The sequence below is a fragment of the Astatotilapia calliptera genome, chromosome 8 (genome assembly GCF_964374335.1).
Source record: "Astatotilapia calliptera chromosome 8, fAstCal68.1, whole genome shotgun sequence".
NCBI lineage: Eukaryota > Metazoa > Chordata > Actinopteri > Cichliformes > Cichlidae > Astatotilapia > Astatotilapia calliptera.
The window spans coordinates 21,982,782-22,009,337 of record NC_137429.1 but is presented as its reverse complement, the minus strand read 5'-3'; the positions used below and the strand labels follow the sequence as shown (position 1 = coordinate 22,009,337).

The window sequence follows — 26,556 nt, the reverse complement described above, 5'->3', positions numbered from 1 at the left end:
TATGGGCATTCTAAGAAACTATTCCTAAAGAAAATCTAACAAAGGGGGGTTACTTTATTAACTTGGAACACCTGCTTCCAGAAACAGCAACTCTGGTAATGCTTTTACTGTGAAAACTGGGAAAGTCACTCATTAATGGTTGTTACCTTTTGTTTTTCAAATCCAACAAAGTCCGACTTAAAGAAATTTTCCCTTCTGTGTAGAGTCATGCACAAAATCCAAATGTATGGAAAACGTATGTGGAGGATTTTTTTTATTATTAGTACACCACAAGACAAGGGTTAGAAAACATCTGAAAGGCCGCACAAATCCATCTCCAGCCCATCTTTCACTGATCCGTCATCACCACGAGCAGTGACCTTAGCAGAGGCTGCAGAGGTCAAACCACGCTGTCCATCTCCGTTACTCAGTTCATGAATAAACAGAGGCCAGTGTATGGGCGTACACGTCTGCTAGGGTGATTACACGCACGCAGAAACATACGCATGCATGCTCAAACATCCTCGTGCCGATTCCACTGGCATAATTAGAAACATTTGGGATCATTTGCAAAGAGAACACAAGCTCTGATGGGATCCAGATGCACTACTGGGTTTCACTGAAAATACAGGAACCCTTATTTATGAGGGGCCTTTGCTGGTTCCTCACTCAGGGAAGTGTGTGTGTTTGTGTGTGCTGCCCAGTTTGTTCATATACTAAATGGGTGTTTGGGAGCAGATCATCCGTATTCAGGTCATACTTAGTTTAATGGCTTTTGTTTTTGTGAGAAAATGAAGGTTTGCATTTCTCAAAATTTCACTCAAATTAAAAAAAGAAGCAGTTAGTGGATCACAGAAATGCCTGATGACGGTTACGTCCCTCTGAATGATACTTGTTACATGTTACTTCAAGAGGTTTGCTCCAGTCATCTTCTTGTTTTGATGTCACCAAAATGTTTGCTGTGGAGAAAAATAAAACAAACCATAACCATTATGAACTAAGTCATAACACAAGACTCAGTACTAGTGATCTCTGGTGCAAGGCACAGACAGTGTTGTTACATGTAGCACAATGCTTCCACCTTGTGGATAAGATATGAACAAACACTTTAAGATCAGTGGGAGTTGATAGATCTCACAGTGGGGTATTGGCAGGAGAATTATGATGACGCGTGATAGCCCCTAGCAAGCTTCTGGTACAGTTTTGGAGGGTTTTGGTCGATCTTCTTATTTAAATTGGTTGGTTTTCTGGCACCAACCAAGCTTTTAAGCATAGTCTAAAACTTTTAATAGGGTTGAGTGTGGGGCTTTTTAAAGGTCAGTGTTAGTCTGCCTTATCCATTCCAAAACACAATCTACATCAATAACATTATTATTTCTCATTATCCAGACACTCACCTATACATCAGATATTCTGTGCAGACATAGCCATACTGTGTCTCCAGCCTCTCTGCTCTTCTATCCCGTCTTTATTTCTTTGAAAAACAAAGATAAACTTTCATTATTAGTTAGAAGCACAGCCTCTTAATCTAATAAAAGTTACATTCCTTCATGTCATGGCACGTTATGTAAGATGTTAGTGTTAGCAACATTATGCCAAATTACAATGTTAGTTATGTAAGAGCAGTGTTTATCCCTGTGGACTATCAAACACCATTAAATAGACTTTCCAGTGTCTTTCTGACAGTGATAAAAAGTGACCGTGTAATCACATATGACAAAACTCCCACAGGCTTTTTATCACAGTGTTGCTGTCAAGTCACATCAGCTGACGCTGTGGAACATTCCTGACCTTTCTACAGTGTTGGAGTCCATTTATGAGATCAGCTTAATGTTCCTGTCAACTGATCAAAACAGCTTTATCGGCCGTTCTCCCTACAGTCTCCGTCGCCACTCCCTGCTTTGTTCTAAAGCACACGGTTGCTTCAGATGATGCTGGCGAAGCAAGACGATGAGGTCACTCATGAGCCAGCGAACTGATCAATTGTAGGAAGAATCCCTGGTAAACAGGCAGACAAGTGGGTGAAGTCGGTGCATGTAGAAACGTGTATGTGTGTGTGTGTCAGAGTGCGTATTTACCTGGTGGAGGACGACAGAGGGTCAGCTGGACTTCAGGTGGAGAAGTTTTGAAAAGCTTTAGCACCTTCTGCAGGATAAATAGTTGATAACAAACAAAAATGCATGCAGATATTTTTGAGATTTTAATCATCGTATATACTGCATATAAACCAAGTTCAGTAGCATTCATACATATAAAATCCATCGTATCGTAAGGCTATATCTGATTTGAATGGAAGAAAATCAAAGCCCACTAACAAAATTAGCAAACACAGATGATTAAGCTTAAAGGGACGGTTCACACCAAATTAACAAATCTTCCCTCTTGCCTGCAGTGCTGTTTATCCTACAGATTGTTTTGGTGTGAGCTGTCCACTTTTGTAGATATCAGCTGTAAAAATGTCAGCCCGCTCTTGAATATAACAGAACTAAATTGTACTTGCCTTGTGCTGCTCAAAGCACCAAAAAAGTACATTTGAAAAACTCAGCAGTGATGTCTCTTTCCAGTAATCATGACCCAGTTACTCAAAAAGATTCTCAAGTAAATCTCAATGAACATCTACCACAAAATCTACAGCCCCAAGGATGAATTTGCATTTGCACTGCCTACTTTAATTTAGCATCTCCACATACTGGATAGGACAGCTCCTTGAGCGACTGGCCATTGATGGCCAGCAGGACATCTCCCTCCTGGATTCTGCCGCTCTGCTGAGCAGGCTGACCCGGGAAAAGCTGCTTTATCCGGACGAGGCTCCCAAAATCTCGGGTGGGCGGGTCCAGCTCACACATCAAGAAGCTGAAGCCCAGCCCACTCTCATTCTTGATCAGAGTCACTTCCTTGGTGTTGTCTTTGAGGTCGAGGATAGGGCCAGTAATGGGATAATGATAAGGTGAAGCATTGGAAGGGCAAAGGAGAAGAAGAAGGAAGATAGAAGAGTGTGTAGTAAATGCCTTCATTCAATAACGTCTCTGTTAATTCATGTTGCTTAAATGCTTACGAATATGTTACACCAACTCCTAAAAGTTCACTTATTCACCTATTCCTTTTTCCTTTTTTTCCTCTCTGGAAGGATTATGTGATAGGCCAGTCTGAATCTGTATTGTTTGCTCTTCAGTCAAGTCAGAGTGATGTCTCCTGTTTTCCCCACTACACCTTTTTGTGTAACAGTTTTTGTAAAGATAGTGGTCCAAAATCCCTCCTGACTAACTACATGAAACATCTCATTGATGTGCTTGCCATTAAGCATTTTGTATTAATTTTGTATTAATGTATTAATTTCTAAACCTGAGCTGAGGTGTCGTACCATCAGTAACAAAGCTGTACTCGTTGGGCCGATCAGATATCGTGTTTAAAGTAGTGCTCACAGATGAGGAGCTGTTGAGTCTTAGCTGGCTGGTAGATGAACTCAGGCTTGGATTGGATACAGTGCTGCTGGTGTCAGCAATAAGAGAGACCCTGGGTAGGTTGACCAACTCCCTCTCCACAACCAAGGACACTACCTATGATAGAAGAAGACAGGACAAGATTGGGATTTGGTTAAAAAAAAAGGGGGGGAGAAGGAGATATGAGAGTAACAAAAGGAAAAATGTAAATGGATGGCCACGGTGGAACAGAATTCAGTTTGATATGAAGCAAAAAGATGAGACCGAAAACTGACAGGATAAATCCATTTGCAGCTGGACTGAAATGGAATTCATGTTGGATTTCTACTAATGTGGCTCAGTCTGGACGCTGTGCTCGCTCATATCTCATCTTTAAGTGTCTTTGGAGACACAATGACCACAGGACGTAGAACTCAAATCCAGAATCATGGAAGTGAACTAAATCCATCTTTATACTGTCAGGGTATTATAGTTGGCACCATGGACAGCAGCAATAGACAGAGTGCAGCACCGGCACTTTAGTGAGAGATTATTTTAGACCTTACTTTAGATCGCTTGAGATCCAATAAAGATACAAACTGTATCTAATATGAAGGCAAATGATTTTCAGGAGTTTTTCTGAGTCTGAGCACACAAATCTGATTCTATAATTTTGGATAGTTCATCATGCAGTAGTTGTTTCTCACATTGACATCCACAAATCCACATCATTAGTATGGCTAAATCATAAGTCACCATCAAATGCAGACACTGGTAATCCTTGGTCCCTTGTAGTCGCATTTCATGAATTTACCTCCCCAGTTTTACTCAAGCACTCCACAGCCTGCTGGTAGGTGAAGCCCTGGAAGTTAGTGCCGTCGATCTCCAACAGTCTGTCACCTGAAAATGAAAGAGTTAAGAAACAGTTAACTCTTACTATAACACTTCTTCCTTTTACAATTACAAATGTGTGATATTGTAGTTTTGACTCCTTTGTGCCTCCGTGTTATTTGCTTTTGGGTTGTTGGTTTTTTTAAATTTATTTGATTAAACCATTAGGTTTTAGCATTGCTTGATTTAACACAGAGTGTAAGAGATGAGAGATGAGATAGCCTTTATTTGTCAGTTGCAGTTGCTCACAACCGAGATGACAGACCTTGCCGACCGTACATACAATACACAAACATCACATTGGGGAGACAGGTCAGGCTAGGTAGCAAGGGGGAAAAAACATCGAAATGTGTAACACAAAAGGATAATCCAGGAATGCACAGATATCAACACACCATAACACAATAAAACACAGACAAGCAACATAGGAGAGTATTCCAGTGTGTACAGCTGATCTGGGACCGCTGCAATCTTCGATTGCGCCTCCAGCTGATCCGTTGTCCACATCGGATGGGAGGTAAGCAGGAGGCGTTGGATTCGGGGGAGGGAGGGTGATAGTGAGGGCGTGTCAGTATCAGTGTACATGTTTCGTGTGTGTGCATGTGTGTATCCCGTGTTCAGCTGAGAGAAAGTGTCACCACGCCCGGTTAAGTGAAAGTCAACAGTCTCCAGTGGACCCAGGTGGCCTTGAAGGAGGGACAAAGAGTTCTGACAACAATCCTGTTATCATGGGAAGAATTTGTTGTTCCAGTCGGCTTCAACCTTGGCAGGACTTCAGCTGGCGCCAGGGGGGCCGCATGAGTGAAGCTGATGAATGTTTGGGTTTAGTGCGAACAACTGCATCCAATTTTTACAGTTGGTCTAATGTCCATCACTGGTCACCAATTATCTCAATTCCCGTTGTTCTTCTCCAAGATCTTATCCATATTGTGTTCAAAACACAGTCTGAGTACTCAAAGCCCTGCTATCGTCTATCATGTCTGCCAGCCTCATAGGATTTTGAACAGCTGTAGCCGCTTCTTGTTCTTCGATAAGCCAGCTCCAATCAGCTCGAACTCTGTTATCGTGGTTCCAAATTGGTAGATGTCGTTCACTGTCCTCCATCGAGAGTGTCGCCAGACACACGACGCAACCGACCATCGAGTATCCGGCAGCAAACGTCTCCGCAGGACAATCGGGCTCTCCCAAGCCTAGCAGGGTGTCAATTCCATTACAGGAGCAGTTGATCAAATCCATAATTCTTTAGGTTTTAGAGAACAAGACTGGGAAACTCTTTGAGGGTTAGAGTTAGACGAGACTAGACAAACACATAGAAGCAGCAGCAGGGAAGATAAGAGAGGGAGAGGGAGAAAGATGTGTCCACCTCTTCCGAGAGCCAAAGAACAAAAGAGTGTAATACCTATATGCAAACGTCCATCTCTCTCAGCAGCCCCTCCTGGAACAAGGCTCTTGATGTAGATTCCTCCATTAGGAAGGTTAGTGTTGATGCCACCCTAAACCATCATTAACAGAAGACCTTAGTTTAACTTGATGACAACATAGATATATTGATAATTATACTGTGATATACTGATAATAAAGTTGCTTAAAAAGTTTATTTTGAATAAAATAGGAGAGCAACCTCTGTGATAGATTCTCAGCATATTCCAGTCAATCTGGGTCAGTCTCTTTGCAATGGAGAACTCAACTCAGCTGACTGTCAACTGGTTGTATCCTAGTTATTTTCCTATATCGTCCATTCTGCGTGTTTTTATTGAAGAACATTTATTAAAGGAGCTTTAACTACAAAGTACTTTACAGTGTCGTATTGCTTACTTTTCCAGTGCAGATCAGGTCAAGAAAGGTAACTCTCTCTAATCCTGTCAGACCATAGATGTTAATAAGATTGGCTGCAGTCTACTGCTGGAGATGAGCTGCTGTACTAATTGTCCTCCATGACTGTCAAGCCTAATGTTTTTAATCGAATTATTCTTCTTAACACATTAGTTAGATGCGTACAGGCTATTGAACGCTAATACCAAAAAAGCTATTTTCAAAATCTCACTTTGTAGTCCACATCTTAAAAATGGGCAATACCCTGCCCAATCTGTTCATTCTATATTCATTCATGTCACAAACTTACAGATATGCTAATGCCCAGATTTCCTGATATCTTCCTGAGCTCCATGCTGATCTCTTCCGGCTTCACGCAGTTCATAGATGATGACAGAGAACAGCTATCCTGAACATAACACAGACATTAACAACACAAAGTTCAAGCTTCATCCTTACCTCACCTGAAGTATGCTTAAAGAAGGTTGTTAAAGAGATATTTAGCAATTAATTGTGCAGAATTATCACAGTTTAAATCCCTAAACTGCTTGGATGTTACCTGTGTACTGAGAACTCGAACTTCAGGGGGGAAGTGTAGTTTCTTGCTGGTCTTTGGCGTCATCATGACTGACACAATCTCATCGAGGCTATCATCTCTCGATCGTCCATCTGTCATTAGTGTTGTCTGGGATATATATTTTCTCAACCCAGGAGAACGACAATTATTACTGCTGGGACTGATGGGAACTGTGGATAATGGCAGCGACACTGTAAGAAAGAGAAACAGTATTCAAAGAATCGTAAATGAAAATGTACAGGATAATTTTGCAACAGCAAAGATGGTGGTAGTGCAAAAACTTTTTAAACCCTACTATAAGTGAAAAAAGAAGGGTTTAAAAAAAGTAGGGTTTTTTAAATTTATCTAAGCTAGCTAGTTGCTAGAGAGCATATGGGAGAAGGACGCAACCCATAACAACAATGCTCAGTGGCTATTGGACCAAAGAGCAGACCATGTCAACCTTCCTGAAAAGGGTCCAGTGACCATCACAGTGGCATATATCCAAGAAATGGTCCCAGTGTGAAGAATTACATCACTAGGCCCTGATATAATTCATGCCTACTGGCTGAAAAAGGCTGACTGCACTCCGTGAGCATCTGGCAGCACAAATGAACCAGCTGCTTGTAGATGAGAGACACCCGGAATGGCTAAGTTGAGGCCGGACAGTCCTGATCTCCAAGGACCTCCAGAAGACAACAGACCCATCCAACTAGCAGCCAATAATCGGCCTCATTACCACATAGAAGCTCCTGTCAGGCATCTTAGCAGCTATGATGAACAGGCACATGGTTCAATAAATGAGCGGGACACAGAAAGGAATTGGCAGGAATACCAGAGGGGCAAAACATCAGCTACTGGTAGACCAAGCAGTCGCTCAAGACTGTAAGACCACCGCCTGGATTGACTACAAGAAAGCCTATGAGTCAATACCCCACACATGGATGCTGCAATGCCTAACTATACAAGATCAACAGGACCATGAGAGCCTTCATCAGGAACTAAATGGCAGCACTAATAATGGCGCACGATCTGATATCGTCGTGTTGGTGTTGTTCCCAGATTAACATAGTAAATGTTGTTCCAGGATCAGCATTGCAAGTGACCAGTCAGAATGTTGTGATGTCATACTTTTGTGACTTCGGGAAAAACCGCCGTAAAACAAAAAACTGTACTTAAGCTGCGAGAAACCACCTCTGTCCGCCGATCAACGGACCCTGACCCTAACCCTTTAATAAACGCTAAGCAGAATTGACGCCCAGCTGGAAACACCTCACGCAAGTCGAGCTGCCCGAGATTCACAGAATTTACAGAAAATGTAAAATTTTTGTGATTTATATCATTATCGGGACAATAGATATCTTATATCAGGATATGAGATTTTGATCATTTCGCACAGCCCTACAGCACAGGAACAAAATCTCAGCACAAGATCCATAGAGGCTGAGATCTACCACACCAGGCAAGACCCCAGGTGTGGGCTGTGTAATGCCCCACATGCCCTAAAGACAATCCAGCACATATCAGCAGGGTGCAAGATGCAGGTAGGGCATACATGGAACGCCATACCAAGTGACTGGCATAGTACACATAACATGTGTGCCATGTGTGACCTGGAAGTCCCGAGGTCAAAATGGGTAGTCAAGAATGACCGAGCTAAGATCCTGTGAGACTTCCAGGTACAGACAGACAAACCGGTGATGGCTAACCAACCTGCCATGCTAGTGGTGGACAAGCAGAGGAAGATGGCTGTCGTGGTAAATGTAGCTATACTGAGCGATAGCAAAATCAGGAAGAAGGCTGAGAGAAGAGCTCGAGAAGAAGTCGGGAGTGAACAGTGATCCCAGTGGTAATCGGAGCCCCCTGTATTGAGTGCTTCTGTAGTCTCTTTTTGATAGCTAGGTCTATACAAGCTAGCACATGAACTGAAACCTGACTAGTAACAAAATAAGTCTGTTGGGTACTTGCTAGTCTTGCAATCTGTCATCAAATCTTCTTGAAACTCTTGGACAGAGCAACAGTGGGCAGTTTCCCATTATAAATACTTATTTTTTAAACAAAGTTAAACAGAATCTGCTTGAAAAAATATTGCTGGTTTTAAATAAGAACATGTAATAAAATTATTCATTTACATTGATCTGAATCTTAAAATCTTAAAGTATACAAGCCATTTACATAATCCTGTTTTATGTTTCTTTTTTTTAGGACTTTAAATGTAAGGCAAAGCAGAAAGAATGAAATGCTAACACATATTAACACTCTCAGCATTAAGTCAAAATGGAGACTGCGGTTTCAAGCTTTTTATAGTGACAATGGAGGCTGGAAGGTGGAATCAACAAAAAGCTGAAATGTTGCTAGCAGGCTAAAAGGTAGAAAAAAATAAAAACCAGCTGAATCCTCAATATTACACATAAAAGTGGTCAAAGGTCACAAGTACTCAAGTATTATTACACACATACAGTAACCACACACACACATACATCCATACACACATGCACACAAAGCACCTTTCGGCTGTGAGATAATAAGCTGCACCTCCTCTGGGCTGTTTTGCATGACCTCTGCTGCCTCGCTGAAGGTAACACCTTCCAGGCTGATGTGGTTCAGAGAGATCAGACGGCCACCTGTAGGCAAAGGTCATGGTGAAATTAAATGGTGCTAGTGTCCAGTGACAGTACATGTACAGACTACATGTGACCTCAAACACCCCATAGACACCTCAAGTGCCATCTTTGTCCTCCTTTCTTCTTACATGCTACATATTCTCTGCATCATTTTTCTTAGAATAAAAGACGATGCTGGATGAAACAGTCAGCATAATATATTGGAATCCGTTTTCCTTCTTTCTAAGTGTTTTATGTGGTGTTACTTAACTTTAAGTAAAATATCCACATGAGTCCATACCAGCTCTGATGCGTCCATCTTTATCAGCAGGTCCACCAGGCACAATAGAGGCTACAAAGATGCCCAAATCATAACGCCCTACTGTGTCCTCGCCAACTATTACTATACCTGTAAAAACATAAACCAGATGAACAGAGAGTTTGTTGGGTTGAACATATTCCAGAGGAACCATCTGTCATGGTCCTGCGACCATGACTCAGTGACTTTATGTTTATGTTCTTTATTGTTATTACTTTCATTATTATTCATGGCTGTTTTGGGATGGTTTGTGTTTGGGATTTTAGACACTGGGTTCTGGGTTTGTGCTCCCTCTGTTGGTCCCTGGTGTTAGTGTTCCCCTGTCTCGTCAGGTTAATCAGGTCCAGCTGTTTCCCCCACCTGTGTGTGATTTCCCAGTGTCTCTTCGTGTACTTATAGTGTGTGATTTCCTCTGCTCCTCGTCACGTCGTCTGTGTTCATACCTGGTGTAATCCCCTGCGTGCTCTCCCTGCTGTTCTCCCTGCTGTTCTCCCTTCATGCTCAGGTTTGCTATTTCTTTGTGTAGTTTCTCCCAGTTAGTTCATCCTTAGTTCTGTTTTACCATCCCCACTTTATATTGGATATTATCAATAAATCACCCTCACACCTGAATAAGTGCTGCGTTTTGAGTCCTCCTTCCGCTCTCCACACGGCCGCTGCCCCGGACCGTGACAGTACGACGCGACCACAACATGGACCCAGCAGCGCTTAACCCGTCCAGGGAGCTACGGGAAAATCTCATCGATGCCACACAGGAGCTCATCGACCGGTGGCTGGAAAACCCGGGTGGCACGTCCCAGCGCGCTATAGAGAGGCGGCTACAGCGTCTGGTGACCGGTCTCCCATGGCTTCTGGGCTCGCTTTGTTCGTGGGAGCGGGAGTTCCTCCTTTTGGACCTTGGACTTCACCCCCCGTCTGCTTTTACTTTCGAGCAGCCCGAGGCGGTGAGTGAGCGACATGTTCTGGCTTCCCCAGATTCCGGGACTCTGTTTTCTGGGGCTATTCAGAGCGGGATGAGAGACAGTGTAGATAGCTTACCTACCTTCGTGGTAACGGATCCTTCGCAAGTGGGCGTCTACAAACCCTCTGTAAAACCGAGAGACTGTTTCTCTGCCGCTCCTTCTGAGCCAGGACTTTATCACCATTCTCCGGCTCAGTTCTGTGTCCAGCCACAAGCTCCCAGGTCTGTGGCTCAACCATTAGCCTCCCTAAGGGCTCAATTACCCGTTCTGCCGCCGCTCCAGTTAACCACTCAGCCACCACCACCGCTAGCATCGCTACAGCCCACAGTTCCGGTAATGGCTGAGCCACAATTTTCGCACTGTTTTTCCACCGCTGTTTCTGGGCAGCGAGACAAACTGTTTCGCTACGGACCTGTTCCTCAAAAGCTGGCAACATTAGAGACTGTTGCTCACTCCGGGGCTTCCCCAGAGGCTGGGTTACTGCCCTCAGCTTACTCTGGACCCCTGGAGGCCAAGATGCCAGCTGTGAACTGCACCGGGCTGTCACTGCCTGAGCAGGGTCAGTGCTCTGCGCAGCTGCAGCCCTCCGTACGTGCGCCAGAGGCCCACGTGCCTACTGGTTTTGTTTCACGTGCGCCAGAGGCCCACGTGCCTACTGGTTTTGTTTCATGTGTGCCAGAGGCCCACGTGCCTCCTAGTTTTGTTTCATGTGTGCCAGAGGCCCACGTGCCTCCTAGTTTTGTTTCGTGTGTGCCAGAGGCCCACGTGCCTCCTAGTTTTGTTTTGTGTGTGCCCGCTGGTTCTGCGGCTGTTTTCGCTGGGGGGCCCGAGGAGCCCGTCCAGCCTCCTGCTTCGCCTGCTGGGGGGCCCGAGGAGCCCGTCCGGCCTCATGCCACACTGACTGCCACGTCGGCTGGGGGGCCCGAGGAGCCCGTCCGGCCTCATGCCACACCGGCTGCCACGTCGGCTGGGGGGCCCGAGGAGCCCGTCCGGCCTCATGCCACACCGGCTGCCACGTCGGCTGGGGGGCCCGAGGAGCCCGTCCGGCCTCCTGTGGCTGCTTCTCCACCTGTGGCTGCTTCTCCACCCGTGGCTGCAGCGCCGCCTCCTGCAGTACCACCACCTGCAGCGCTACCACCTGCTGCTACCACGCCTCAGCCTGAGGACGCAGCCTCGCCTGGCCCGGCTTCATCCTCGCCTGGCCCGGCTTCATCCTCGCCTGGTCCGGCTTCATCCACGCCTGGCCCGGTTTCAGTTTCATCCACGCCTGGTCCGGTTTCAGCTTCATCCTCGCCTGGTCCAGCTTCATCCACGCCTGGCCCAGTTTCATCCACGCCTGGCCCGGTTTCAGCTTCATCCTCGCCTGGTCCGGTTTCATCCACGCCTGGCCCGGTTTCAGCTTCATCCTCGCCTGGTCCGGTTTCATCCACGCCTGGCCCGGTTTCAGCTTCATCCTCGCCTGGTCCAGCTTCAGCTTCATCCTCGCCTGGCCCGGCTTCAGCTTCATCCTCGCCTGGCCCAGCTTCAGCTTCATCCTCGCCTGGCCCAGCTTCAGCTCCAGCGTCAGCTTCGCCCGGTCCAGCTTCATCCACGCCCGGTCCGGCTTCATCCACGCCCGGTCCGGCTTCATCCTCGCCCGGTCCGGCTTCATCCTTGCCCGGTCCAGCTTCAGCTTCTGCTTCAGCCTCGCCCGGCCCGGCTTCGGCTACAGCTTCGTCCTCGCCCGGCCCAGCCTTCGTGTCTGCATCCTCGTCTGGTCCAGCCTTCGTGTCTGCATCTTCGTCTGGTCCAGCGTCTTCAGCATCCGCATCTTCGCCTGGTCCAGCGTCTTCAGCATCCGCACCATCGCCTGCAGCAGTGTCTTCAGCATCCGCACCATCGCCTGCAGCAGCGTCTTCAGCATCTTCGCCCGCTGCGGCCCCGGCTTCTGTGCCTTCAGCCTCGCCTGGCCCAGCCTCGTTTGGGTCTGGAGCTAAACGGCCGTTTTCTAGACCGCTGGCTAGGCTACTGGCCGGGCGCCGTCGCCTGACTGGCCGCCGTTGCCTTCCGCACGGCCGGCCCCCGGACCGCCATCGCCTGAGCGGCCGCCGTTGCCTTCCGCACAGCCGGCCCCCGGACCCTCTTCGCCTGAGCGGCCGCCGTTGCCTTCTGCACGGCCGGCCCCCGGAACCTCTTCGCCTGAGCAGCCGCCGTTGCCTTCCGCACGGTCGGCCCCCTGAACTTTTTGCGCGCCGTCACGGCCTTCTTCGTGGACGGCCTCCCGAACTCTTTACGCGCCGCCACGGCCTTCTTCGTGGCCGGCTGCCTGAACTGTGTTTTGGACTCTGCTCCCCTGTGAGTTTTGTTTTTTTTTTGTGAACATTTGTTTGGGACTCTGGGGCCTCCGTCTTTGGTCTTGGCCCGGTCCCTCCGTCCTGGGCCCCCTGCCGCCCGCCCGGATCTGGTGGTGTGTTTCTGTGGCTGTCGGGGGCCAGCCCTTGAGGGGGGGGGGGGGGTACTGTCATGGTCCTGCGACCATGACTCAGTGACTTTATGTTTATGTTCTTTATTGTTATTACTTTCATTATTATTCATGGCTGTTTTGGGATGGTTTGTGTTTGGGATTTTAGACACTGGGTTCTGGGTTTGTGCTCCCTCTGTTGGTCCCTGGTGTTAGTGTTCCCCTGTCTCGTCAGGTTAATCAGGTCCAGCTGTTTCCCCCACCTGTGTGTGATTTCCCAGTGTCTCTTCGTGTACTTATAGTGTGTGATTTCCTCTGCTCCTCGTCGCGTCGTCTGTGTTCATACCTGGTGTAATCCCCTGCGTGCTCTCCCTGCTGTTCTCCCTTCATGCTCAGGTTTGCTATTTCTTTGTGTAGTTTCTCCCAGTTAGTTCATCCTTAGTTCTGTTTTACCATCCCCACTTTATATTGGATATTATCAATAAATCACCCTCACACCTGAATAAGTGCTGCGTTTTGAGTCCTCCTTCCGCTCTCCACACGGCCGCTGCCCCGGACCGTGACACCATCACACATATTTATACAGAATAGTACTAATATGTAGCAGAAATGGCACAGTGATTGTATCTAACATGTATTAGTTATGTCCAGCTGGTTTTGAAAACAGCATTTTATATATACAAAGTGAGTTTAGCTTACCTAGGCCAAGCTTTGGGTCTTTCTTTAAGGAAACACATATAACTTCTCTCTCAGATGGTGTCCCCAGTTTAGTTGGAGTTTCTACAAAAAAATATAGTTTAACAGTGGAGTTAACATGTGGGAAAAGCAGCTGTGTTTCAATGACTTGATGATGGAGCATTGAATCACAAGGCAACCAACCAGAATTAAACATTTTTAAGATGCTGCTCTATCATAAGAGTACTTGGTGTAAACCACCTGTCATATGTCGGTTAAAGTGGCTGAAAGTGTATTTGGTTATATAGTGTACCTTGGGCTGCTGGCGAACCACAAGGGGCTTCAGATCCACTCCTCTGAGAGCACGATGGTGAGAGCATAACACTGCTGCTGCGCTGACTGCTAGAGCAAGCATTAAATAAGAAACACAAAGCACAAAAAAATTACCCGTGGTAACTTCATGAAAGCTTTAATATCTTTCCTCTTCTATTCACCTGTCTAGTACACTTTTATAAAAATAATAATCTAGATAAGGATTACATAACTGCAGGAGAATCACTGACATTCTCACGAAAGTATGGGCCATAAAAGCCAATTGCTCCTCTGTCGTTGCTACAGTTATGAGATAAAAAGCTGATGACCCAAAACATTACGACCACCACTAGTTGGTAGTCACGTTGCACTACCAGCGCAGCTCTCACAAACCAAAGCATGGGTTTCTGAAGCAGTTCTGTAGCATTAGGCATCAACACGACAGCAGCAGATCCTTTAAGTCCTGTAAGGCGTGACTTGGATCAGCATTCTTCCAGCACATCCCCCAGCATGCTCTCTCCAGTTGGACGTTTGTCCCTGCCTTAGGTGTTGCTGCCTGTAAGTACTCACCACAAGCCTTGCTGTTTCAGAGATGATCCAACCCAGGTGGCTGGCAGCAACCAGTTGGTTCTTGTCAAAGTTACTCAGCTCTTAACACCTGCCCATTTCTGCTGCATCCAACACATTTCCTACAAGAACCAACTGTTCACTTATCATCTAATATATCCGTATATATTAGATGCTACAACACGATCAGTGTTCCTTAAGTGGTCATAATGATTTGGTTCATCTGTAAATTGAATGTTCAGTGCGGGAAACAGCGTTATGCTTGTAAAAACCGCTGGAAAACAAAGTACCTTTGCTCGTTGAGGCGCTGCTGTTTTATGCGGGCCTCGATCTTGGCTGTGACATCATCATACAGCTTGGTCATGGACTCATTCTGAGGCGTGGTCAGACCGCTGTCATCCTGAGGGGTCTCAGAACATGAGAAAGACTTAAGCTGGCTGCTCTGAGCACGGCACACTGCTGCGTACTGCACAATATTGTCCTCTGGAGAACAAAGAGGCAGAAGTCATCTTTAGTATTTGGACAGCAGAGTAGACTTTATGGTTGTGTTTTTGTTAGTTTCTTGGTGTATTTCTTCACTGAGACAGAGTAACACTGAAATAACTAACCTGACACCAGGCTGTGGCTTAGCTGACGGGAGTTCATCTCATTGTTAAACTTGTGTTGCGCTGAACAAAGGTTACAAAGGTATTTGGCTATCTTCGACCTCTCCGTGATGAACGTGTGCTTCTTCTTGCTGCCCCGGCACTCTACTACAAATTTATGCTTCTGCGGAAAAATGAAGGAAAATTTTCTAGACCATGAAAGGAAACCGTGTGTCACTCCCATAGACTGTATAAAACATGGAGGAAGGTTCCAAGTCTCATTCCTAATCAGCAGAAGGCAACTACTCTGGCTGCAAAGAGATGTCTGGTTGTGTGGAAGTCTATGGGCAAATGGCCCTAAGCTCCTTTGATTCATGCTCTCAGTAAATATTTTCCCGCTAGGTTTACGGTCTTAATAACTAGTTTGAAGTATTATGAAAGTACTTTTTGAATTCCATTACTATCCAGAAGGATAACTCAACAGGTTGAGCTTAAGGTCCGGCCAACTTTGTGATGGACAAGCAGCTACCATGAAAGAGTATGGTTTCAAAGACCTAATACGGTGATAGCCAGAACTTATTGAGACTTAAGAATAGCTTAGCAAACAACAGCTCCATCCTTTACACAGAGTTTATGGTCACTACCAACCAATGGCGAAACCATTACTTCACTCACATAAGACGAGATGGTTGCTGTGTCCCTCCAATAGAAAGTCTGAGCAGTGGATCTGCTGCCATTTTTCACCTCATAGACAATAACACCTTTGGCACAAACCCCAAGAATAATCTCTCCGTCTGAAGGCTTTTTCTCTCGTGTCACACGGTGGAACGAAACGCCGTACTCAGGCAATTGTTGACATACCTAAGAAAACACAAAGCGGTAACCACCATTTCTGTGAGACTAACAGTGGTCACAGCTATGAAGATACAGTAAAACACACTGCATCATTATTTAAATATTGTCACAATAAAGACAGGTTTGATACCTTGAGAAATTCAAGTTCTGATTCGTCGGTGAGCATTTGAGCATTGTTGGTGTGAAGTCGCAACAGCTCCCCCTGAATGTAAGGCAAGGCACATTTCTCCAACACGCTCTTGGAGACATACTCATCAGGGCGGTAGTAGCCCCTACCATATACCTGCAAAGAACACCAGATAACAGACTTATGTTAATGCTATTCAAATAATTTCTGAACAGAATTAAAGGATAATGACATCATCAGGATCATAAGCTAAACAATAATAATCAAAATATTCACCCCAAACTAAGGGTATGATGGATAAGCAGGATCTATAGAAGCACTCTACCTGGATTCCAGCTTGATCCAATCTATATATGAGTTACTAACTAACTATAGTGACGGCATATAACTACATTCTAACTATAGTTTAGCTTCAGGTACAGAACCTCAGGCATGGAGTCTCCATACTCCGTCTGCATGGCCAGACCTCCTAGGTACAGAGCAGTCTCCTCATGACAGGACAGCCTGTCCTCCAAAAGATCTCTCCTAAGCTGGAGGTAATACTGGTGTCGGGTCTGTTTGTGCCTGATGGAGAAGATCACACACACTCAAAGGTTTCTCCCTCAAACTAGGGCTGTTGGCAATAATCGAACAGGGGGAAAAACAACATACAAAAGAAGAGAAATGTCGTTGATGAAGAATTTGACCCTGAAGAAAAGGACAAAGGTGGCAGTAGGCACTTTTTTCCAGCTATCTGGAGCAACTTTAGAAATCTTGGTGTCGTTGTCCACAAAGAAAAACTCATTATCTGACCAGAGAAGAGAGAAAAGAAAGAAACTTTAGTGACTTGATAACGTATCAGTTACAGCATACCAGCACCACACAAAAACGTTTACCATCAATGTAAGCAAGGCCGAAGTAGAAATGCTCCACAAGGTTGAAGTGAGCCACAATCATGTCAAAGACGTCTCCTCCTCTGGATTTCACCTCGCACCTGACAAGGATGCTCTGGCCATTCGGCATTACAACACTCAGCTCTCTTTGAGTGGTAGGAGATTTCCCTTTCTTTGACTGCAAAAATAGAAGTTTGAGAATATCAGATTTTTATCTGTCTAATTAATCTAAGAGGATTGACGGGTCAATTTTGGTTGTAGATGAACAAAATAGATTATGAAAGATATAATTTTTTAGATGAATAGACAGAATATTCACTTTGCAAAATATTACTCTTCAGAATTCTATAATGGATATTTTGAAACTAAACTGATTAATATTCCATTCAACCAGAGACCAATGCAACTGAGGAAAGCACATCAAAACTGTACTTGAGTAAACACATTTAGCAGTATTCTAGTATTGTGTGTCCTTGAAAGAAAATCTCCTAAAATATCAGGACTGTACTCACCACAATGGATCCAGGAAGTTCCAAGACAACCAGCGGCTCATCCAGCACTCTAATAAACTCAGGACCCATGTCCTGCAACACAGGAAAATGGAGAGGAAAATATAGTGTCCTTAAGTAAGAATACTCATTACATAGAATGGCACTTTTCAGAAACATATACATATTACTGGATCATAAGTATTAATCCATTGTTGCTTGTATATCTCTTTAATGTTCTACGTGTTCATCATTCTTATTATTTGTATTTGGTTTTGTGGTTTATCTATAATAATGTAATTCAGCTGTAAAATAATAAGTACACTTTAAGGTAAAGGGTACAAAGCATGACATTTGTAATGAAAACGTAAAAGCAGAAAGTGGCACAACAAATACAAAATACAAGTATAAATACAAATGTATTAAATTTAAACTTTATTAAAGTAGCTGGGACATGGGGGAACTATGGTACCTTGTAGATACGCCACTGGAGGGTTGTGAAACTGACAATTTTACTGTGTGATTGTGGTACACACAGGAAGTGGTGTCCTACTCAATTTGTTAAGGGAAAAAAGTCTGGATGGCGGCATATGTTGCTCCAAATCCTTATCCCTGTAACCCTTGTTCCTTCTCTAACCTATGCTAACAGAATATCCCATATTATTTTAATTTTTTTACTTTTGAAGACTGTTTTCTTGAGTCTTGGCAATCAGTGAACAAAAGAAACAAACATTATAGCTAAAACTGAAAAATGTTCTCATTGTTGAGAATTTTGCCTACTTTGTCTTTCACAGACTGGTGAACCCTTCACTGTCAGCTTTGAAAGGACCTTGTTTATCTTGGGTGCTTCTTTAAGGTCAGTTATGTTTCTGATTCTGATCAATCTAACAATCAAAACCTGTTTAAGTCTGAAATCCATTTAAAAAGACCATATTTCTCAATGTGTTGTAGTAATAACTAAATATATAGATGATTCACAAATTACATACATTATCACAATTATTTTGGGAAACATTATACTATACTATAATATAATGTCACAAATGCACTCACCTTTACTTTCTTATCATTCAGACTCATTGAGGAGTCAAACTGTGTGAGGGATCTTGAGTTGGCATTTCGATTACCATCCATATAAGGACTACCGGGGCTGCGGTTCAGCTGCTGCCAGCTGCCGTACCTCTCTATTTGCCGGCCTCCCAAGGGAATCCTGGGGAAAATTAGATTTCCATTCTCAGTCTGATGGCAGGTGAGATCCGTCACTCATGAGATGATAGCTTGTGCACACAGGAGTAACATTTTGATGGAACTAGCTTTGTTAAACACTCCTTTGGGATTTGACAACTCTGTATGGTTTCTATGTCTTTTTTAGTTATTTTACCACACCTTATTTAAGCAAATACATTTCACTGAACATGCCCACCCGTGACGCAAACAAAATAGGATTTAAAATGTGGCAGAATGCTGTTATAAGATGTGTAAAACACATTTCATACCCTGTGGCATTAGCTGAATAAGATACCCCCGAGAATGTTCCGGACATCTTCTTCTTCAGCGACCATGTCGAGTTACTAAAAGAGCTCCCTGAAAAATAAACATGTATGTCACATAAAAGCTGAATATTATTTTTAAAATATGCTTCTTAGCTTTCTTGCAGGATAAAGACTGATACCACTGATGTCTAACATGTAGTTAGCTTAGCATATTAGCTTAGCCTGGAAGCAGGGACAAGCTCTGTCCACGGATGATGAGACTTCTGTGGCTCATTAATGAACACATTTTATATCAAAATCTATACTTTATCTATACTTTAAAAAAATATCAACTTTTGTTGGTTTTAAAGAATAATGTAGTTAGATTTACTGAACAAATTAGGTTTTCTTCAGTTGAGTCCTTTGTGTTGTTTCAGTGAAAAACTGCACCCGCGATCCTCACAAGGACCAGCAGAAGAGAATGGATGCATGGATGGAGGTTATGTAAAGGTTAGACTGTGTTTTACTCAAGAAACTTGTGACCCACCTGTGCAGGCTTGCTCTTATTTATTTTTATCTCTTTATACTATTTTAATTTGGTGTATACTTACTTCTGTACTGTAAAGCACTTTGTGAATTCTGCTCTTAAAAAGCACTATATAAATAAACCTTACTTACTCTAAAATGCTAAACTGATTTACTGAAAAGCCATTGAGTTAACCAGCCACAGTATTCTGCTGAAATAACACAAATGACTCAAGTAAATTTATACTGTTGCTTGGGAGTTACTTAACACAGTTATGTGTCTCTAGGACAGTAGGAAAGGGGATTTCCTTCAGGGGGCCCCGAAGGAACAACATAACTTTCTCTCTTTTGTTTAATTTAATATTTAGCATAAGTTAACTCAGCAAGCAGAGCAGTGCACACAGTCAGGAGTCAAAATTGGGACGCTGGCACTTGACAGCTAGCAAGCTGAAAGAACGTAGAATGACACAAATCAGTGAGAAATGACAAAACTCTTAGGCTGTGTCCCAATTCAGGGTCTGCACGAGTACTATAAGTACAAGAAGTGCGGAAGTGAGAGGCTTGTGAAATGGGACGGTCTACCCTTCGTCGCGCTGTTCAGGTTGCCTAGCAACCATGATACTAACCGCAAGAAATGTTTCATACAGCTTTGTGTGACAGAAATGAAGGAGAAAAAATGTTTTGTTGGTCATTCATTTTTGTCATGACATCACTTTGATTAGTTGAGTATCTGAGGCTGAGACCACGTGACTGTAAAACATGATTGTTGGGCTTCATTCCTGTACTGAACAGTCATTTCAAGATTAGTTAGTAAATAACAATTAGCTAATGTTGGTCATGAGACTAAAATCATCTCACTGTGGTAATGTAAATATAATATGGACAATATTATATGTATTGTCCGATTATTATGATATATATATTTGTAGAGGCTTTAAAACCAAGTTAACACTGAAAGTCACTAATGTTACATAACTTTGCCGACATGTGGCCAACAGCAATGTTTTAATGTTATTAAACATTTGCACATAAATAAGTGACATCCTATTCAGTACTTACTTTTAACAGTTCACTCTTCGGCCGCTCCCTCCTGCAATATTTTGCGGCAAAATTATCCACACCCACCGCCACGCTATGAATTGTGGGATATATGGGACCACGAAGCGTGAACCGGACCATGCTTGATATTTGGGGAAATCAACGGCGCATTTGGAGTATGCATTTGAAGTACACTTCGAATTGGGACAGCCGTCGTCGCGTGGCGGTGACGTAATCGCACTTAAAATGCGTACTTCAAGCGTGCAGACCCTGAATTGGGACACAGCCTTCGTGTACCACGGAAAATGTTAGAGAAAAGTGGGACAGACCATAAAGCATGACTCATCTGAAGAGTACCTGTCCTATCAGTGCCACTAGAGGAGTATTGGTTCAGCACCAATCAGCACTATAGTTAGGACTGACATCAATCTCATGCTATTGTAAAGCATTGTTAGGTAGTGTACTTTGACCAGACCTTTGACAATCAACATTAAACTCTTTTTTTCCTCTTCAGACAAAGTGATAACTGATGAAAGACCTGCTTTCCCCCTATTAGGTGGACCTCAACTAGATCTACACTTTCACTAATGAGCACTAATGAACTATACCTGCTGAATGCAGCAGCTTTACATTTAATATACAGACATGAAAGTGCTATTGTTTTTCTAATGCTTTAAGCTAATAAGACTTTTCAGAAACATTACATTTGACAATTAGAAGCACTTTCTTACTGTGTAATCTGTCCCGGACCACTTGACTGCGGTCTGTTAGCTGGGATCCATTATCAGCCATAGAGACGTGATCAGCCTGTAAAGAAATCATTGTCAAACTCAAGGAAACAGAGTTATCACAAAAATCAAAACCAGACATGATCTCAGCTAACCGGCGGAGCTTCAACCTAAACACTTAACCACTACTCACCGAGTTTCTGTAAACATCCTCCACCAGCTGCCTAATAAGACGCTCTGCAGGAGGAAGCATTGAAGCCTTGTGGTGTAGCTCACAGGTTTCCAGCACCGTTAGCAGGTCCGTCCTTCTCAACATCATGTCCTCGCACATGCTCAGTAGCAAACCTTCCAGCTCAGCACTTATTTGGACTGGCTGTGGAGAAAAATACAGAAGAAAAGCAAAATGAATGGCACGCAAGTGCTAAGAATAAAGAAGAATGAGATTACGGGAAGATATAAGAGGAGGAGTACCTGGTTGTGAGGTAGGTGATAGTCAACACACCAATAAAGAGTCATCCCCAGTGAGTATACAACCATCTGAAGAGTAGATACACACCAAATACGTGACTACTAAATAAGTTAACCTGAGATTTCATTGTTATCTACAATTTAGAGATTATTTTTTTTAATCCTACGAGGTATCATGCATGATTTCCAATTATGGTTTTTCTTTTGGTCAGTGCAAGATTTTCCAAATTTAGTCAGCTGCATATTTAGCAAATTGGCCACAGCTGTGCTTGTGGAACATCTGTTTTTTGGAACAAGCACGCACTGCAATATAAAAGACCTCAAAGCAACAACAACACACCTTTTCGACTGCAGTCCTCGAGGAGGCGGTGTGACCCTGCTGGACTTCAGGGGCTGTGAAGGAGGCCACGTCTTCATTTCGAGCACAGCTTTTGAAGGCCAGACTCCCGTTGGCTGAGAGCAGCACTGAGCCTGGGCTCAGCACGCTGCTCATGTTGCCTGAACCTAAACGGAGAGCACACCACAAGCTTGTCACCAGCTCGAGAGATTTGATAAAAAGAGATTTCTTTGAATAAGATCATGCTTTCAGCCACAGTGTGTTTGTTATTGAACATTACTTTTGGACTAGAGAAAGAATATCAGAGATACTAAATGTAACTTTCAGATCTGAAAAGGGGGTCAACGAGAAGGTGACTTCTTTGGGCTCATGGGGAAAGGGCCCTCAGTTTAAAACATCAATAAACTTTCATGTATGGAAGCATTTACATTCTTGGTTGCTAGTTTCAGGTCCTAATAATTACAACATGATTTTCACTTTGTACATTATGAGCTCCCTTAGCATCAAAAGAAAGAAAAAGTAGGATGCATACAGCTGCCTTACCTCCTAACTGACAAATAGTTAGTCTATGACTATGAGTTGTCCCCTGGTTACTTTGTAATCATCTACATCGACCGTTTCACATCGAAAACACCATGGCAAACGTGAAAGGTTTCAAAATGGGACCTCATACACTAATGAGTACAGTGGCTATATCCATCTTTATTGTACAGTCTATGTTTTAAATCAAGCCCTGTCCTTAAACAGTTGTGAATTTGGGAAGGTGATGAAGGAAAGTTACCTTTTTTGGAGATTTCGAGTAAGGCATCAGTGGTGGCAAGAAGCAGACACCAGACCTCATCCTCATCCAGCGGTGAGCCCCGGGCCTCCAAAACCTCTGCCAGGGTCACAAACGTACCCATACTTCTGGGATACTCAAGCAAAAGAGACAAACCCAAAGCACCCCATTACCAAATTTTTATTTTATTGCAAGAGAATAAGGCTCTTTGTTTCCTTATGTTACAACGTAAAAGTTCAGATGTTCATCTACACTACATTTTGTGAAATAGACTCATTTTAGATGAAATACTCAATCAAATGCCATAGAAGCTTTCTGAAAGTTGATTTTTCCTTTTTTGTGTCATTAGAATTATATTTAAATGAAAGCTCTTGTGACAAGTGCTTAGCGTATTTTCTTAACAAATCATACTGATATGCACATCTGAAGATTAAATGAAAGATAAGGAAACAGAAAACGTTAGATGTTGTAAGTGTATTTTTGAATCAGTTTCTTTATCAGTGCTAACTAAGAGCCTGCTGAGCTAAGCGTGGTGATCAGCACATTTAAAGCACTTATGTGCGTAGGTTAAAGGATTTCTGAAGTGCTAAATTACCTTGAGAAGCTTCCAGTAAGTGAAAACATCCGGTGTACTGAGCAGGAACATGAAACACGGCTTATTGCTCATCACTATTATCAATTTCCAATCCTATAAATTTAATATATGTATTTTAAACAATACATACTTAATACAGTTCAGGAAGATATGCAGGATGGGTCACAACTGAACACATTAAAATGCAATAATCCTTGATTTTTACCTGCTTATATTTACTTTAACATTGGCTTTAAAGTTCCTAAATGTTAGAAAATCATATAAAATACATTTTGAGTAAGTGGGATTTCTTAAAGGAAAAAATTGGCATTACTAGAAGAAGTGCTAGAAAGGCTTTCTTTCGGTTAATAGCCAGAAAAAAGGCAAAGCTTTTGTTCTTGGACTCGATCAGAACAGCCCTCCATGACTCACCGTTGGAAAAAAATGCATCTTATGCTGGGTATTACTGTAGCCCCTCAGTCTTTTTATCTCCTCTCACTTTAAGACCGCCCATCCTAAAAGGCCATCTTCTTCTGATTGGCTGCCTGTCAGGAGGGTGGGGCTCTCAGCATCTCTCACTGACATCACACAGACTCCAGAGCAGAAAAAAACTGTCTGAACTTGAACCTTTAGTGCTGTCTGAAGCCTGAGTTTATGGCTTACAGGGATTACTTGTACATTCTGTAACGTCATTATTTGAAACTTTGGCTATTGTAACAGTACGCCATATGTATATGACAGAATTTAAGGGAAAGCACAAAACTGATTATACACAATTTTTTTTTTTTTACAAAAAACTTATCATCATCAGCAACAACAAACCTGTCAACAAACTTTGTAGCAAATAACAAGACGAAGGAGAAAACTAAGTTACTATTTCATTATAGTACAGGGAATATAACAAGCTGTAATGTAACCAGATTAACAACCTAAGACATTTACACAACATTAATAACTTATAAGGTTTCCTGCTTTGTTGCCACTGCAGTATAATAAAGGAATAAAAGTGGAGGCATGGAAAGTTGTCGAGGCTTTATATATTGTTTTCACGCTGGTGTCTTTAATTTACTATATTTATTCATTCAGTTTATTTTTAGGTTGTGCTGGTGGCAGGTTCTTTGGCTGGACAGAACTAAAGTTTGGCATACAGTTTATTCCATGACCTTCCTGACACACGAACAGCATTAAAACAGTGACAGAAAGCAGACAAGATCGATTGCCAAGTAACCCAAGCTCTGTTAATCAGGTTACGTGTGCTTTGATTTAATTCAAGATGACCTAGGGTCAAGCGTCTGTGTGGAAACAATTAGTGTGGCCCCTTCTTACAACATGTCTATTAAAGCCAGGGCGGTATCCCAGTCATCCACCGTGCACAATACCAGTAACAACTGGAGAACTGAAGAAGCTTAATGGAATGCAACGAAAATGCCTTTCATTTTTCCTGCAAGTCATGTCAAAAAAATTCAGAGCTGAACACGGTTTATTGTTCATCGCCACTGTCATTTTCCATCCCTATTCTCGAGATAAGGCAATGCTGAGTTTCAAACGATCATCTAGGCAGCTCTTAAGGCCCTTTGCAGACACGATTCCAATAAGTTTGGGCTGTAAAAGGAAATAAATGATGCAGGACTTTTATTGTACATTGCTTCTTTACTGCAAATTAAGCACTTTTTTTTTTTAGCATGCTGTTCTCTCCCTGCTGACCACTGCGAAGCCATGCCCAGGTAAAGTATTTGTCAGGCAGCCACTGCCTCACACTTGACCTTTTGGAAGTCAAGGGTGGGTGTTGCTTAGTGATCATGTATAGGCGTGATTGGGGATCAAGCTGTCGGTCCTCAAGTGTATACATGACATAACTGAAATTCTTGCTTTCTGCAGTGAATGGTGCACTTTTTCAGATATATGTAGAACTAACGTGTTTATTTCTTTAAATAATGTCGGTTTTTCTGTTTATTTCTTCAAAGATTTACTTAACCAAACTAGCTTACTCCATTGGGGTGGCTGTGGCTGAGGAGGTAGAGCACTAATCAGAGGGTTGTGGGTTTGCATGCCAAATATTCTCGGGCAAGATACTAACCTCAAGTTGCTTTCAGATGCATCAATCAAACCTATACTTTCAAAGTAGTTTTACCCAACACTGAAAATGCCTTCAATGAAAAGCCCTCTTTTTTAAAGATGTTTTATTGGCATGCAGACACATTCGTTGACACAAATAAGGCAAAGTACATCAGTTGATTTAAAAATCACAGCTCCAAATAAAAACTCCTGCAGAGAAAGTAAGTCACTGCATTGCTGACATAAATGACAAAAGTCACAGTCTTTCTCTTCACACAGAGCACATGATGAATGACTTCAGTTGCTCTGTGTCACTTACACACAAACAGATAAAAATGAAGGCGGCTCAGTAAAATACTCCTGTTTTTCTTATTAATAAGCTGTATCTCACTCACTGTGTGTGGGATTGAAATGGGTGTTTTCTGCCTTCCTCAACCGCTCCCTGTTCTGCAAACTTACCAGCACTGTTCTAGAATAAAAAGTGAGTAGCTATAGCAGCTGACACAAAGGATAAAGTACAAAACATGCTGACTTTTGGTGACAAACTGTGTGACTGTACGCAAACACACACTTTTACACTTTGTCGGATGAGCGCTGCTCAGGCTATAAACGATAAAATCTGCATTCCACGCATTATGGAGCCTACCTTATTTCATCCAGTATCTGGAGAGATTCTTCTTAAGTTCCTTTCTCTGAACCTAATCCTTCCTCCTCTTATTCATCCCTTGCTGCCGTTCCACCCACCTCTCCCTCATCCCGGCGCTCCCGTCTGGCAGCTCGTGACACCCCAGTCATCTCCTCATCACAAGAAAAAGAACCCATAGCACAAATTTCCCCTGTGCTCGCATCTAATGACGTGGCCCTCTGCGTTTTCCCTTATTTTCTACTATTTTTAGACCGGGGAAACTAAGAACATAATTGGATTTGCAGGGCAAGCTAACAACAGATGGGGCAGCAAAGCACCAATCCATTGTAGGCAGCACTGTGTTAATCTGATGCTTCAACTACTAGTGACACATTAGGTTAAAGCAGGAATAAACACAGTGTGTTCATGCAGCTACTGACAGCTTCATGTGACTTCTCTAAAAGTGATTTTCTGAAACTTGGATTTATGCATCTG

The 26,556-nt window shown here is 43.3% G+C and overlaps 1 protein-coding gene across 6 annotated transcripts; it reads right to left on the bottom strand.

Annotated features, from left to right (window-relative positions):
• Positions 1 to 236: 236 nt before the first annotated feature.
• Positions 237 to 26,293, bottom strand: frmpd2 (FERM and PDZ domain containing 2). Of its 6 annotated transcripts, none has more exons than XM_026177150.2 (30): positions 26,083 to 26,289; positions 22,811 to 22,943; positions 22,033 to 22,196; positions 21,696 to 21,761; positions 21,418 to 21,597; positions 21,228 to 21,303; positions 18,958 to 19,045; positions 18,515 to 18,671; positions 17,486 to 17,557; positions 16,977 to 17,151; positions 16,753 to 16,888; positions 16,527 to 16,665; positions 16,105 to 16,257; positions 15,795 to 15,980; positions 15,144 to 15,303; positions 14,826 to 15,018; positions 13,970 to 14,058; positions 13,681 to 13,761; positions 9,562 to 9,669; positions 9,165 to 9,281; positions 6,661 to 6,869; positions 6,412 to 6,510; positions 5,689 to 5,782; positions 4,213 to 4,298; positions 3,341 to 3,536; positions 2,670 to 2,884; positions 2,058 to 2,124; positions 1,771 to 1,977; positions 1,377 to 1,453; positions 237 to 938 (listed from the first exon to the last, which is right to left on the bottom strand). In XM_026177150.2, exons 2-28 carry the CDS (start codon positions 22,929 to 22,931, stop codon positions 1,940 to 1,942), a joined length of 3,465 nt encoding a protein of 1,154 aa, XP_026032935.2. In that variant the 5' UTR covers positions 22,932 to 22,943; positions 26,083 to 26,289; the 3' UTR covers positions 237 to 938; positions 1,377 to 1,453; positions 1,771 to 1,939. The 6 variants fall into 6 exon arrangements, with proteins under 6 accessions (XP_026032935.2, XP_026032934.2, XP_080161349.1 ...); XM_026177149.2 differs by having other exon boundaries at positions 22,811 to 22,935; XM_080305223.1 differs by having other exon boundaries at positions 2,480 to 2,884; positions 22,811 to 26,292.
• Between the last annotated feature and the right edge of the window lie 263 nt (positions 26,294 to 26,556).